A 16654-nucleotide genomic window follows, 5' to 3' on the forward strand; every position below is an offset into this window, starting at 1 on the left:
AATCATGGGATCCTATAAATAGTGGATCCAAACCCAGGAGGGAGATGAGAGCCCAGGTCACCAGCTGTGCAGCAGGCCCAAAGAGGCTGCAAGCTTGGACTCGAAGTAAAAAAAGGACAGAAGCCTCCAGGAGAGAGATGTCCAGGAAAATAAAGGATTGGACAATAGACAGTAGACCAGGAACCTGGAAAAATATTAAGATACAATCAAGGCACCAAAAAGATTTTGGGGAAAAAAAGGTAATGAAAGACTTCAGCAAACAGGACATTGCTGAAGAAAGGCATGATCCTGGTAAAAGACACCACAGTTAAGCAATCAGTAGGGTGTAAAAAAAAGCAAACATCCATTTGAACTTGAACTGAGGAAGATTCTTCTATTAAGTGGTACAGGGTTGTAAAAATGGAAGACATTAGGAATGATAATCATAGAACACCACCACTTGGATTCACAGTTAAGTACTACTTACAGTCATATTAGTAAGTTTCTGCCTTAAAGTTTTAGAATCAACCTAAATTACAGAAGATAAACTATGATTACAGAATATAATGTAAATGTTAATCATAAGTAGAACTACAGCTAAGTTGGGGGATAGGATGGGGAAAGAGGGAAAGTAAAGCACCAGAGTTTCAAGATTCTTTTCCTAATCTAGAGAGTACTGAGCTATTGACTACCATTGTTGGAAATGGAGTGTCTGAAAGTAAGAGAAATAGCCCTATCACTGAACTTCGAAGGAGAAATAAGAAGCATGAGAGGGTATGTACTAAATCTTAACTGTGATTGTAGGAAATAAAAATATAATGCATAAAAAGTCAATAAATTAAGACACAGAGAGGGGTGCCTGGGTGGCTCAGTCGTTAAGCATCTGCCTTCGGCTCAGGTCATGATCCCAGGGTCTTGGGATCGAGCCTCGCATCAGGCTCCCTGCTTGGCAGGAAGCCTGCTTCTCCCTCTCCTACTCCCCCTGCTTGTGTTCCCTCTCTCACTGTATCTCTGTCAAATAAATAAATAAAATCTTAAAAAAAAAACAACAGAGAGAAGCATATTATTTAATGATACAGAGTTAGAAATAAAACCAGAACGTATTAAAGGTGGGAGTCACTACAAAGTGGAATTGGGGAGAAGGGATTAGGAAAATAAGGGAATGTTGTTTTCATTAAAAGCCCTTCTAGTGGTGCCTGAATGGCTCAGTCAGTTAAGCGTCTGACTCTTGGTTTTGGCGCAGGTCATGAGCTCATAAGGGTTGTGAGATTGAGCCCTGCATCAGGCTTCACACTCGGTGCAGACGGAGTCTGCTTGAGATTCTCTCCCTCTCCTCCCCCACTACACGTGCACGTGCACACGTGCTCTTTCTCTCTTAAATAAATAAAATCTAAAAAAGAATCCTTTCTATACTATTTTTAATTACATTATGTATTATTGTGGGGGGAGCATAAAACATAATTTTCAAACTGGCAAGTTGAATGACCAACAACCACAAATTTAAATTACTCCTGTCTAGGTATTCCAACTCAATTCTAATTTCTACATTTCTGGTCTCGACCCTAACCTATACCCAACTCCAAGCCCATTTTTAGTGCTTTCAAATTCCATTAATATGACCTGGATTTACATTATACTAAAGTTATAGTCACTACCAGCATTAAAAAAACTATGCATACCAATGGCTTGTCCATATAAGTGGCATCTGGTAACAGGGAAAACATTCCTATACCTCTTTTAATTTCTATACAGCAGTGATTTTCAAAATATGATCCAAGGACTGCTAGGATACAGGAGGTTATCCCTTTTTCAATTACAGATTGCCTTCATATAATTTAATCCAATTTATTGCAACAGACTGAATGCAGACGCAGACTGAGAACCAACCATTTTAATTAAGATATTAAGAAGATTTATAAAAATCTTTGTAAAGATATAAAACAATGCCTCTTGTCTCCCTATTATTGGAGGACAGGAATATAGTTATTTTTTTATAGCTCCATAAAGAAATTTGGGGTTAACATGTAGTAATCTTATTTTTATTTTAAAATGATTTAATACATTTTTTTAAAATTCTAAGACAGTAAATATTAATATAACCAACATAAACAAAAGCTCTGTGGGGTCTTCAATAATTATAACTGCTTTAGGGGTCCCAAAACCATAAGCTTCAAGAGCTACCATTTTATGGTATACAGCATTAACTTTGATTCATCATTCATTTCCCTGCTCTTTACACCTTTAAACAAAAACATTTTCTTCCATTCTGTAACAGTGAAACAGTTCTCAGGGAAAATGAGCAGTGCACATGGTCAGAGCCCCAGGTCTGTTGCCTACAACTGCAATATCCCTAATCCAGGGCTCGAAATCTCCCACTTTACCTAGTGTGCTGTGCACAAATACCATTTTCTGTGATAGCAGACAAGAAAGGTATTAGGAAGCAATGGCCTAGAACTCTGGGACTCCCATAAGAAACCAGCACAGAAGGTGAATTAGAAAAAAGTCCATTTTCCCTTGTAAGGGAAAACTGTAGAAGAAACTTTCCTAGCTCAGCCTTGGCTCTGGGTAAAGGGGAGAGAAGTCTCCCTTAATAATTCTGTTTTTTTTTTTTTTCTTTTTTGAGTGAGAGAGCAGTGTGTGGGCATGGGGTGGGGTGGGCAGAGAGAGAGGGAGAGAGGGAGAGAATCCTAAGCAGGCTCCATGCCCAGCATGGAGCCCATCAGGGGATTCCATCTCATGACCCTGAGATCATGACCTGAGCCAAAGGCAGAAGCTTAACCAACTGACCCACCCGGGCACCCCTCCCCTGACAACTTTTTTTTTTTTTTAAAGATTTTATTTATTTATCTGACGGAGAGAGAGAGAGCACAAGCAGGGGGAGTGGCAGGCAGAGGCAGAGGGAGAGGGAGAAGCAGGCTCCCTGCAGAGCAGGGGGAGCCCGATATGGGACTTGATCCCAGGACCCCAGGATCATGACCTGAGCCGAAGGCAGTCGCCCAACCAACTGAGCCAACCAGGCACCCAACCCCTGACAATTCTTTATGACAAGCCAGCCTTCCCCTAGGTTTGGGTTCTGGAATTCACCTTATCTAAGAAAACTCCAAGCTAAGTAGTTTAATATATCTCTGAGCTGATAGTGCTTTCAGATGCCATAAAACACATTTTCCTCTCTAAATGCTACAATGTTCTAAGAAACAGGAGATCTCAATAAAAACATCACAACAAATCCCATAAGGAAACAAGTTACTAAAAGCAGGAGTTTGCAGAATAAAAAAAAATTTAAAAAGACTGTAAGTATTAGAATTATTGACTATAAAATATAAAGTATACTTAAAAAGGTAAAAGACGCCTGGGTGGCTCAGTCCATTAAACGTCTGACTCTTAATCCTAGTTTTTTTTGTTTTTTTTTTTTAATATTTTACTTATTTATTTGAGAGAGAGAGAGGAAGGGGCAGAGGGAGAGGATCTCAAGCAGACTCCTCAGCATGGAGCCCATGCGGGGCTCAATCTTATGACCTTGAAATCATGACCCGAGCCAAAACCAATAGTCGGACGCTTAACTGACTGAGCCACCCAGGTACCCTCAGCTCCGGTCTTGATCTCGGGGTTTTGAGTTCAACCCTGCATTGGGCTCTGCACTGGGTGTGGAGCATACTTAAAAAAAAAAAAAAGGTAGAAGATTAGACTATCAGAATTTAAGACTAAGGACCAAGAAGTTGATTAAAAAAACAACCAGATGAATTTTGATTTTTATAAGAACAGACCTTCCAAAAATGAAATACAGTATATAAAAATTATAATCAGAAACTTAGAAAGGCATTACATAACTGATTAGACATGGCTGACAAAAAAATTAGTGAACTCGAAAGTATCTCCACAATTACTCATTATGCACACAGAGACAAAGAGATGAAAAATATTAGAGATTAAAAGACAAGGACGATAGAATAAAAAGTGGTAAGTTACATCTAAGTAGAGTTGCAAATGGAGAAAAAGAATGAGGAAACACATCTAAAAAAAATGTCTGAGATTTCCCAAAATTAATGAAAGATTAATTTGAAAGCCCCAACAGAGACAAAGAGAAGCACTGCGGGGAAAAAAAAAAAGTACCTACAGAGACTGAGGACTTCTCAAAAATAAGGAAGTGAGATTAAAACAAAAAACAAAAACTGTTACTAGCAGACCCATATTAAAGGACATTCTTAAAGATTTCCTTTAGGAAGAATGAAAATGATCTCAGAATTAATAAATGTCATGTTAAGTGGTAAATATGACGGTAAATTTAAATAATCACTGACTATATAAAATAATGGTATTCAACAATGACTGGTTGTGGGGTTAAAATCTGAAATACTGTACAATAACAGCACAAAAATCAGGAGAGGACTCATCAAAGTTAAAGCATTTTAAGTCCTTACATTGTTTAGGAAAGTAAAGATAATGATTAACTTTAGAATGCATGAGATATTCATGCTAAATTTCTAGAGAAGCCACTATAAAAGCGAAGCAGAATCTTCATTCTGACCTTATAAAAAGAATGAGAAAAAGTCTTAAGAAAATGTAGACTGCTTCTGTCACTCACATTATTGGATGTGTTTTTTCTCCCCTGGAAAACATATTCTCTGTGTGTGTGCATTATTTTCAATTTTGGATAAAATGGCAAAGTAACTGATAGGCAAAACACTTTTTTCCTTTTCATGGCATACAAAATACAATTTGATCTTTTCATTAGTCCAAACTGAATGTTCAACACTGTTGGACTTTTCTATTTTCCAGGTCAAATTATGGCATTTTGTGTATCTACCAAATTACAGACAGATTTTCTTTAAATTACATTTAATATTTCATAATGTTGACAAAGATGCAAAATTAAACTTCCTCACAGAATCACCCCAAAGACAAACCATCTTTATTCTGTACACTTGATATTATATATCATGCTCCCATTACCTTTACAATACTATTAAAATAACTGTATCATAGAATTTTAGAAGAAAATAACCAATCCTACAACTTTTACTAACACATTACACTAGTAGACTACTAGTGGGGCAGGGGGTGGTTAAATGTAGTATGAAAACTGTTAGTTTTCTTGGGATCCGTAACTCACAGTATACCAAGAAAGAGCCATTACCATTTACACCTGGGTCCATTGGACCTTTTGCACTTTTGTATTTTTGAAGTCATTTGACAAATTATTTGCACAAGCATAAGGGATAATAATAATAAAAAAATTATCAGAAATCTTAAAAGCAGCAGCAGACCCCAATTTTTATTCCATATGCTCCTGGTTTTAAAACAAACCATGTTCTCTGAACAGAACTGCTAATCAACTTTTATGCACGAACCTGGAACATTTCTATCTCATAAATGCTGACTGCAGATTTCAAATATATCTCTAATGAGTTCTACCTTATCATTACTTCTGGTTCTTCTTTTTGCACTTGAACTGTCAAAATGCAATGCTTACAAAATTTTTAAAAACATCTGATGGCTTGGGGCGGCTGGGTGGCTCAGTTGTTAAGCGTCTGCCTTCCAGCTCAGGTCATGATCCCAGAGTCCTGGGATCACGCCCTGCATCAGTCTCCCTGCTCAGCTTCTCTCTCTCCCTCTCCCCGCTTGTGTGCTCTCACGCGCGCTCTCTGTCAAATAAATAGGAAAAAAACTACAAAAAACAGCTGATGGTTTTAAGAGACAGTCATCTTCTTTGCTCCGTAATTGCAAAACATTTTCAAGTCTGGAATGATCAATATAATCAATCTTTTCCTTTTTACACCATCGATTTCCTCCCAATTATCTTTGAATACATACCTGCCTTCAGCATCTGTCCACTAATGAATTATATGAAGTAAATTTTGGTGCACAAACATCACAAAAGAGGAAAGAATGCTGCCAGATACACTTTTAGCAAATTGAGATGTTCAAGATCTTGTCATGGAGTATTATTACATAATGAAGTCATTCCTATTGATTGACTGGATAAAAATACCACATTTACTTTCTTATCCTTAGAAAAACTTTATCTTTCACTCACTGATTCCTGAGTTAAAAAAAAAAATCAGTTAGGACACTGTATCTGAAGATTCTTAGTCTGAGATTTTGCTTTTACAATCAATTTCACTACCATCATGAGTCTAGAGTGATGCTGTTATTTACATTCATGTTACTTATCTAATAATTGTCAAACATCTTCCCGTGTTTTCTTCTTTACCAATATGGACAGAGTATGGACAATTTGAAATCCTCAGCTTTGCTGAAGAAAAAAACTAAAAGCTAATTATAAAGGCAGTGTCTCTACTTTTTTTCATACCATCTTCAAAGATGCAAAAACTGGGTGACTGGATGGCTCAGTTGGTTAAGCATCTGCCTTCAGCTCAGGTCATGATCCTGGAGTCCCAGGATTGAGCCTAGCATCAGGCTTCCCGCTTGGTGGGGAGTCTGCTTCTCCCTCTGCCCCTCACCCTGCTCGTGCTCTCTCTCTCTTGCTCTCTCTCTCGAATAAATAAAATCTTAAAAAAAAAAAGATGCAAAAATTTGGGCAATGCAATGTCTTCCAATTATCTCACTATTGTACCACCCTTCTAGGTGATTCCAACATTCCTCCATTTTCCTATCATATTAGTTTTTTTTTTTTTTTAAGATTTTGTTTATTTGACAGAGAGAGACAGTGAGAGAAGGAACACAAGCAGGGGGAGTGGGAGAGGGAGAAGAAGCAGGCTTCCCGCCAAGCAGGGAGCCCGATGAGGGGCTCAATCCCAGGACCCTGGGATCATGACCTGAGCCGAAGGCAGATGCTTAATGACTGAGCCACCCAGGCGCCTGTATTAGTCTTTTTCAGAGTGGTTGGCAGTAAGTGACAGGAGGAAATAATTCCTAGGAAGATGAAATAGCAAAATGTTTCAAGACAGGAAAAAATAAAATCCCTATGGTAAATTTTAGACTTATAAAAGGGATCCAATGGATCCATATAGTAATTGCAAGATAAAATGAATTTTATTCCACTTTTAAAAAATTAAGCAGATTTTCTTTGGAAGACCTCTGAGAAAAAGTCATGAAAGGTCAATCCTTTTAACTATTTGTAAATAAAACTGCTCAAAAAAACCCCACAAAAAACAAAAACAAAAAAATCACACACCAAAAAACTCACAAACGTTTGGGTACAATAAAAGCTGATAAATACCATAAGTTAATTAAACCAAAGTGCCCTGTAACTTTCTGAACTCAAGGAAAATTTCTCCAGGAAAGATATGAACACTCACACTAAGTGAGATGAAAAACAAAACAAAACTAAAAATAGCCTCCTGACACTAAGGTCAGTTTTTATTGTCAAATATTTTACAAACTTACTAGGAGTATTTTCAGAAGTATTTTGATTTCATAAATGTGGATAAGGAATTATAAATGTGTAAAATAAGACCCTGAAATTCTTAAAGCTAGGATAACCAGACATTCTGAAAGCAATGGATAGCCAGTGAAGATTTTAAGCAGAAGAGTGTTGTGCTGAATTTACATTTTATGATGAGCATTCTGTTTATAGTTAAAAAAAAAAAAAAAAGGTTTGGGGTGGGTAGGAGTGAGAGAAGCTACAAAGCCATCTTCACAAATCACAGCATTCTTTGCCCTCATCTATATGATTATTGTTTAAAAGGCTTTTGTAGCGGCGCCTGGGTGGCTCAGTTGTTAAGCATCTGCCTTCGGCTCAGGTCATGATCCCAGGGTCCTGGGATCGAGCCCCGCATTGGGCTCCCTGCTCCGCGGGAAGCCTGCTTCTCCCTCTCCCACTCCCCCTGGCTTGTGTTCCCTCTCTCGCTGTGTCTCTGTCAAATAAATTAATAAAATCTTTAAAAAAATAAAAAAAGAAAGGCTTTTGTATTATTTTTCCTATCAAAAAAGTAATAGATTTCTTCAAATTTCTTTTCAAGAACATTCTTTCCCACTTAAAGCTGACTACCATATCAATGTAATGCATTTTATACACTGCATTTTCCCAGAAATTAAAAAAATGATTTAAAAATTTTATTTTCATTTAATTCATCTTCAAGAACAGTGCTTCCCAATACTTTAAGTCCCTTTGATCAGTAGGACTCCCAAGAGTTTATATGAATACTAAATTAGACCACAATTTTTTTTTTTTTTTTTGAGCCCCCAGGATGAAGGTCCAAGGTACGTGGACAGAAAAGCAGGTTTCTAGCAAGGATCTAGGACACAGGGAGTGAAGTTAACACTATCCACCCCACAGTGAGGCTGGAGAAACGGGGAGAAGGCCTTTCCCCTCAGGGACGTTGTGTGTGCCCTAATGGAGACCACAAAACTTATTTTAAGCAAAATTTTATGCTAGTCTTTTGGTAGTTCCAAGTAATTAGATTTTAGTTTTCCTATAATGGCTACCCGTTAAAATTATACCTATAATTGGATAACTAACATTGCTTACTACACCTCTCTTCTGGTTTTTATGACATAACATTCTCATAGCTCTCTGCCTACCCTGTATTTCTTTCTCTAGCCCTACCTTAAACACAGATGCTCCCCAAGTTTGCAACCATGGCTCTATTTTTTTTCTTTCATTCATTCAAAAATGTTTATTTATTTTATTTTATTTTTTTTAAAGATTTTATCCATTTATTTATTAGAGAGTAAGCGAGAGAGAAACAGCATGAGAGAGGAGAGGGTCAGAGGGAGAAGCAGGCTCCCCACTGAGCCGGGAGCCCGACGCGGGACTCGATCCCAGGACTCTGGGATCATGACCTGAGCCGAAGGCAGTCGCCCAACCAACTGAGCCACCCAGGCGCCCTCAAAAATGTTTATTAAATGATCTATGTCATACCTACATCAATGGCGGGTATCATTACCATATGAATGATATCCTGATTCATACTACCAACCCTTATCCCTTTCCTAAGCTCCATTTCCAAATAGTCTACTGAATTTAATAGCTAACACTGATGGGGATGTAATATATGCCAGGCAGGGACTGTTCCCAGCACTTTGCAAGTACTATGTCACTGAATTCTCAAACCACAATGGAGAATGTAGAAGCCTCCCAGGATGCTGAAAATACTGTTTTTGTTTTTAATCTGGGTGCTGGTTATACAGGTATATTCAGTATATGACATTTCATCAAGCTGTACTATTATATGTGCAGTTCTTTTTATATATACTTTAAAAGAAAATTTTTTAAAAATCTCAATCCTATGAGGTAAGGAACAGTATTATCTCCAGATTAAAGATGAAGAAACTCAAGAGACTGTTTCCCCACTGTCAAATGGCAAGTAGTATAGGGAACCAGGATTCAGCTCAGGTAGTCTGACTTCAAAGCCCATCCACTCTCAATCATATCAAGCATCATACATTTCTGTCCTGGCTCAACACATTTCCTTTGTCTAAAATGATCTTCTCTCAGGGTCACCTGGGTGGCTCAGTCTGTTAAGCGTCTGCCTTCGGCTCAGGTTATGATCCCAGGGATGGAGCCCCATGTCGGGTTTCCTGCTCATCAGGGAGCCTGCTTTCTTCCTCTCCCACTGCTGCTCCCCCTGCTTATGCTCTCTCCAATAAATAAAATCTTAAAAAATAAATAAAATGCTTTAAAAAAAATAATAAAATGATCTTCTCTCAATTTTCAGAGTGAAAGACCATGAAGCGTACCTCAAACTCCATAGTCAGAATCCTCCAATTCCCCATTTTAGTATTTCATTAAAATTCAGGTATGATCATTATCATGGCATGGTTATTTGCAGGTATATCTGTCCCCACTCCCATCTCACAGAAGTGTAAACTCCTGAGTGCAGGGACTGCACATATTGTAGATGCTCATTAAATATCATGTGTTACTCCCTAAAAATGTATTTTATCATACATATCATATATGAAAAGACTTATATTAAAACAAAAAAGCCCAGGGGCGCCTGGGTGGCTCAGTTGGTTAGGCGACTGCCTTCGGCTCAGGTCATGATCCTGGAGTCCTGGGATCGAGTCCCGCATCGGGCTCCCTGCTCGGCGGGGAGTCTGCTTCTCCCTCTGACCCTCCTCCCTCTCATGCTCTCTGTCTCTCATTCTCTCTGTCTCAAATAAATAAATAAAATCTTAAAAAAAAAAAAAAAAGCCCAATGTAATCTTTATTTCACAAATTTGTCCTCTACAAGCAGGGAGTCGGATGTGGGGCTCGATCCCAGAACCCTGGCATCTCTATTTTAATCCAGTGATCTGTTTGTCTATCCCTGTACAATACCACATTCTCCTGTTGAACAAAGTTTGGGTATGTGATAACACAAGACCTTCCTTGTCATATCTTACAAGTCTTTTGGACAAGTCCTACTTTTGGACAAATACTATCTTCATTACCAACATTAGAATCTCTTTTGATCCAGTTATCCCAAAAAACCTGTTGTGATTTTTACTGGAATTACATTAAATATATAGATTACTTAGGAGAAAATTGATAACCTGATGGTATCGATTTTTTTCACTCCACAAACCCAGCCCATCCTCATTTATTTATGTCTTCTTTTATGGGCTTTATATCCTAATGTATTTTTTCCTTAAGCATTCTGCATATCTCATTAGTTTTATTTCTACTTAATAAGTTTTGTGGCTATATAAAAACAAGATTTAATTTGAAATTTTATTAACTCAATATTGCTGAAACAGTAATGTTACCAATTTTTGCCGGATCTTAGATCCAGAAAATTTGCTGAATACTTATTATTTCTCGTATTTTTGTCTGTTGCTTGCAAATAAAAAATTTCCTTCCTTCCCCATTAAACTGACATGGAAATTGAGACCTATCAATTGATACTCAAGTACCTACTTTTAAAACATTTTACTTTGAGATTAGGAAGTTCTCTATATAAAGTATATGAAAGACATCAATTAAGGAGTTCCTTTAAAATCCTTACAGTATTATTCAAATACCTACACTTTATAGAAAACTAACATTGGTAAAATGCCTACTGAAAAATCAGGTACTAGGGTAGAAGGTTTTATATAATCTTTACCTGAAGGAAAGTTAATCGAGGGAACAGTCTCAGAAAAATGAAGTGATTTGGCCAAGTGACTGATGGAATAGAGCTGGGATTCAAATCTAAGTCTAACAAGCTCCAAATCTATGCTCTTCCCGACAGTATATTGTAAAGCCGTTTACGAAACCATGAACATACACCTTAAACATTCTATACAGGAATATTTTGGCTCACAACTACTCTTAAGGCTATTAATAACAGACAGGAAATATCATCAATGTAACAGCAGCAATCGTTTTAGAACATTTTCATTATTTCAAACTCATTCATGCAATATGAATCCCAAGATCTCTGATTCAACAATGAAAGCTGATATAATTAGCAGTTGCAGAATTTTTTTGTAGAGCCAGTAAATTTCCATCACCATGACTGGTTTCAGCAACCTGTTCACCTGGTTTTTCACCTTCTCAGTTAGTGATTACTCCTTTTCTACCTTACTAGTGTTACTCTTATTCTTTCCTCAAGACATAGTTTTCTTAACACTACATTCAAAATAAAGTAAAAAAGGAAGAGAAGGAGAAAAAGGAAAATTCACCAGCTAATCATCCTACCCAAGTTATTTAACTCAGTGATGTGAAGAGATAATTATCCTTTAGGAACAGACATACTAAAGATATCTCAAGAATCACTGGATGAGATGCCTTCCTAGCAGATGCTTAAACTAATGTCCAGCAAACGGCCACGATCCACTTAAATATTTACCATTTAACAATACTTGCTAAGACTCTAAGAATATGGGGGTAATGTAATTATTTTGCATCTTTATACAATCTCTACCCTAAAGCCTTTGAATTCAATAAATACTAGACATAAGAAGGGTTAAAAAAAAGTTGCCAAATGATTTTTTCAAATAGCTAACTTTATTGAAGTTATTCAATGATACACTAAGTTATATATAGGACAAAGAAAATTAGTTTAATTAAGCACAATCTAAAGATTTAGGTTATCCAGGTAACAGACAAGAAGCTTGATTAGATAGATGACAAGAAATTGATATGTCCAAGGCTTTTCTAAGTAACAAGTAAAGGAAAACTGGCTGTTTAAAACTCAAAGAAATGTTTATGTCCTAATAATGGAATATAATGATTACTTTATATTTATATTACATATACATATATTTGTGTCTGCCACAAATTCCTTTCTACAAGTAAATACCTATGAGAACTTCCGTATCACCTCCAATGAAGGAGTGAAAAAAAAAAATGATTTTGAGCCTATGAAACTATCAGAAAGCTTTTTTTCTACTGAGGATTATCTGTCCCCACATTCTTTGCTACCCCAAGTTGAAATACTTTTTCCCAAGTTTACAAAATTAGATTTATCCATAAGCCTATCTTCTCAAACAAAAAAGGTAACTCTACTAAAGTAGGTTACCTACCCAACCAAGTCCCCTTTCTGCTGTGAAGCCATCCTATTTTTTCACTATACTTGAGATCTGCTCCATTCTGTGCCCCACAAATTAATTCTACCACAAAACACACATAAACACATACAAATACTTTAAAATATTTTGATTTCCTCATTTCCAAGGGGAAAAAGCACATGAAAGGTCAGAAAATGAAAAGATTGCATTTGCTACAGTGGCAAATGGGCACAGTAGGTTTATTTACTTGACTTAAAAATATACAAAAAGGAAGAAAAATATTCAGTAGCTGATGGAACGTGCAGCACAAAGACTAAGTAAATGCTTATCACAAAAATATTTAATATGCATTATACAAATGAAAAACTTAGTTTATCTAGAGGTTAGCAGTTAGAAGTAGCAGAATTTATAGCTTTACATAGCTATTACCAAGAAAACTAAGAACCAGAATGCAATGAAGATTTAGGTTACTTTCAGTTATCTGTATTCAACGACAGGTGTAGCAACCACTCTAATCATCCACTTGTAAATGCTTAAAATTTCCCCAAGTTTTCATGCTTTAAACAAAACCCACAAATAACAGCAACAAAAAACTTGCAAAGTAAGCCTTGGTCTTCCATCTAAAAGTTACACTATAGAGATTTCTAGACAGAAGAAAAATAAGCATCATCACTGCATTCTTTGCATATCCTTTTATTATTGCTACTTATCTTCCTTGAGCCAAAGTATTAGCATTATTGGTCCTGATTTCTTCCCATTAAAAGCAAGTAACTTTCCATGTACTGTATCTATACAAAAGGACAGAGCATATTAACAATTAATTTTGCTGACATACCTATGCATAAATAAGTATAGTCCAAAGACTAGTCTTTCCTCATTAAACATACACATAAAAAGCAATTTACGGATTTGGATGGTTGTTACAGTTTACTGAAACTTGAGGAGATTCAAAACCAAAGAAGAAATTAGATACAGAAATTCTGTACTAGTTTTCTTACTAAAATAAATTACATACATGCAACTATTTTGTCAAAAAAATGAAGTATCTTTAAGTTGGCATTTCCTCCCCCCTTTTTGTCTGTAGCTATGCACTAGAAAAAATACTTCAAAACTGCCAAAGAACCCACTATATTTTAAGTAAATAATCCTAAAATTTATCACTCTGCCCACAGTAACAACAAAAAATACTGTGTGAAACAAGTCACATTTTTAATGGTTAAATACAGCTTTGTCTAGAACACATAGTACTTTGGTAGCACAGGATTTACAGCACAGATGCTGATTAGCTATCTTGTTTCCCAGAAAAAGAAAATGGCTTGATTTTTTTTTCTCTCCCCACAAAAATTATTGGCTCTAAAAGGTTTTATCAAAGTAACTGACACTTTGTTAGTTTAATTATCACAACTTATAAGCAAAGAATTTGTTAATATCTGAAAAGCCCCAAGATTTTGCCCCAATAATTTGTCATCTCAGTCCTTTTTCTGGAATATGTCTCAAGATAAAACAAATGTAAAAAATGCCACATGCATTCAAGACATTTAAAACAATTATAAAAATTTAATACCAATTTCATAAATATAATGCACACACATTTTAACAGCTCTTAAAATCAATGGGGTCTTAAGCATTGTATATTTTAATTGGCAGCAATTTTTTTTAATGATACATAAAATAACGTCACCCTTTACAAATAAATGGCATCTCAGAAATCCATGAAATACGGCAACTTTCTCAGAATTACAGGCTTTTACCCAAGATAGCCCAATATCTCATTTTACAGATGAGGAAAATGATAGCCCAAATAAGTATGTCCCCAACGTCATAAAATCAAGAGCAAAAAAGACAGGGAAGCCAGGTCTTCTGATTCCCAGTGATGATGCCCTTTCCATTACACAACCCAACGCTTGAAGTTAATGAGATGAAAAAATTACCTGGGTTTAACTAGATAGTTAACACACAGATATCTAATATAATCTCCCTCTCTATAAAAAACTTGTCACTTAGGAACCCTGTAGGTTTATGCTCTGAATCTGAAGAGAATGTCTCTGACTCAAAAACAACGACCACACACACACACAAAAAAAATCTAGCGTGTTTTTCTCTTTTGATAAGATGTATAATGAGCTACAGACACTTCAGAAATTAGAGCTTCCCTTAACGTAGAGATTTCATAGGATGCATCACAGTAAATCAGTATAATCTCACTTGCACCTCCCCCCACCCCCACGCCCCAGGAGAAAGACCCACCAAGGGGAATTATTACCGCCCCCATCACCCCCAGCCTAAACTCAATAGTTAGAACAAGGCCATGGATTCATTTATCAGTACTAGAAACTTCGCACATCTTTTCCAGTCTACAAACTACAAATTCACAGGTGGTTGGTGTGTTTACATCTCTCCCCGGAGGAAAAAAAACTAAAGGAACCCAATGAATGTAGTGACACCCGCAGTTTGTTTGCAGGATTCGAGAGGAGGGACAGGAGGAGCCGAAGGAGAAGTACCCGAGAAAACGACACGTTATCTGGGCTCTGGGGGCCGCAGCACCGGGCGAAGACTGGCGCACTGGAGGCGTCGCGGAAGAGGACGGTGGGCACCGCGCTTCGGCACTCCCCTTCGCCCACCCTCTCCATTCCCCAAGTGGGAGGGCGATTAGAGGTGGGGACTGGACAGGCGGGGCGGAGACTGGGGGGGAGATCCGAGCCTCGGCCTCGGCTCCCTCCCTCAGCCGGCCGGGCGGGGGTGGCGGCTGGGCTCCGAGGCCGCGGGAGGCCATTTTAGCTGCGGGGCCGCCGAAGGCCCGGGCGGCCCTCCACGTCCCAACACCTCGGCCGTCCCTCGCTCCCGCCCCCACCGGGGGCCGCTGCCCGCTGCGGGGCCGGGCGGGGCGGGAGAGGCCGCGGGGCCCGGCCCGCCTCGGGCCGGGGCTCGGGGCCGCCGGGCGGGGGCCGGCGCGGGGGCGTCGTGTCGACGGGATCCGGGCGGAAGAGCGAGCAGGGGGGGAAGAAGGGAGAGGGCGGGGAGCCGTTACCTATACTGGGCCGCAGCCGCCGCCGCCGCCGCCCCGCTGTGGGTGAATCCAAAGTAGTTGCCGGTCGCCATTTTGGCATCTTCCCCCAGCCGGCTGGGCACTGCGGCGGGCATGGAGAGTCGGGTCCCATGGCGGGAGGAGAGGTGCGGTGGGGCAAAGACGCCGAGGGAGGCAAGGGGAGAGAGAGAGGTGCCGTGAGAAGCCGCCCTCGCCGGGCCGGGATCGGGGCCGCGGCCGCGCCGCCTCCCCCTCCCGCCTCGCACTCCCTCACTCACTCGCACGCCCCGGTGGCGGCCGCCGCCTCCTCCCCGGAGCCAGCCCCAACCCCCGCGCCTCCCCGCGGCCCCGGGTCGGGGAAGGGGCCGGGCAGGGACCTCAGCGGGGTACATTATACTCACCATAGGTGAAAGAAACTACAGGGCATATGGGAATCATGGGCTCGGGCTGCTGCTGCTGAACTCTGAACTCTCACCCACTGCCTCCCTCCTCTGCCCCGCTCCTCCTCAGCGGAGAACAGACCGCCGCCTCCCGCCGCACTGCGCACGCGCCCCTCGCGCTCGGCACCCTGGGAGCTGTAGTCCCGGCCGCCTTCGCGGCTCCGGCTGGCGCGTGCCGGGACTCGGCCGAGGCTGGCCTGGACGCCTTCAACGTGGTAGTGACAAGGAGCCGCAACAGGGGCTATAGAGGAGAGTGCCAGGAGCGCCTCGCCCTGCCTTGGGGGGGATCAGGGAGAATGACCAGAGAGAGTGACGTCTGTTAGCCTTCTCTTTTCACTCTTTCACTTTTGCGTGTGCAATGTTCTCTACCTTTCAGTCCTTCTCTCTTGTGCACTTTTAATTAGAATTTGAGCTGGACTAATTTGCATGCTTCCTTATTTGCCTCATTCCTGCTTGTTTCTAGTCTCATAATTGGGGAGGGGAAGAGAGAAAAAGAATGCTAGTCTGTTGGGCTGGAAGCACACCCCCAAACACCCCTCCCGAACACCCTCTCCCCCACCTGCACCCACTCCTCGAGTCCTTCAACGTGTGTTGAGCAACCCCCCACCCCCACCCCCCGGCAGTGTCAGGCTAGGTCCTGGAGATATATCAACGAAGAAAATGAAGTCCCTTGCACACATGGAATTTACCTTCTGGGGAGGAAGAAGGAGGGTGTCAGATAATGACCAAATAGTGTAGGGGCTGGTGATTGCAGCTTTAAGAATAAAGCCTAGTAAAGATAGAGAGGAGGGAGGTGCTGTTTTATGTAGGGTGTGGATACAGCAATCACCTG

The 16654-nt window shown here is 39.8% G+C and overlaps 1 protein-coding gene across 3 annotated transcripts in view; it reads right to left on the minus strand.

Moving 5' to 3' along the window:
- ZFR (zinc finger RNA binding protein) overlaps positions 1–15924 on the minus strand; it is an 80994-nt gene extending 65070 nt beyond the window's left edge. For all 3 annotated transcript variants that reach the window (XR_014146866.1, XM_081825953.1, XM_081825952.1), the window contains exons 1-2: positions 15784–15924; positions 15386–15485 (exon numbers count right to left, since the gene is read on the minus strand). Coding sequence is in view for 2 of the 3 variants with exons in the window: in XM_081825953.1 (XP_081682079.1) it covers positions 15386–15485; positions 15784–15820 (137 nt within the window). In the remaining variant the exon portion in view is untranslated. The remainder of the gene's footprint in view (positions 1–15385; positions 15486–15783) is intronic.
- Positions 15925–16654: the final 730 nt, after the last annotated feature.

This window comes from Leptonychotes weddellii, chromosome 7 (genome assembly GCF_054177405.1).
Source record: "Leptonychotes weddellii isolate Sample4059 chromosome 7, ASM5417740v2, whole genome shotgun sequence".
Lineage (NCBI taxonomy): Eukaryota > Metazoa > Chordata > Mammalia > Carnivora > Phocidae > Leptonychotes > Leptonychotes weddellii.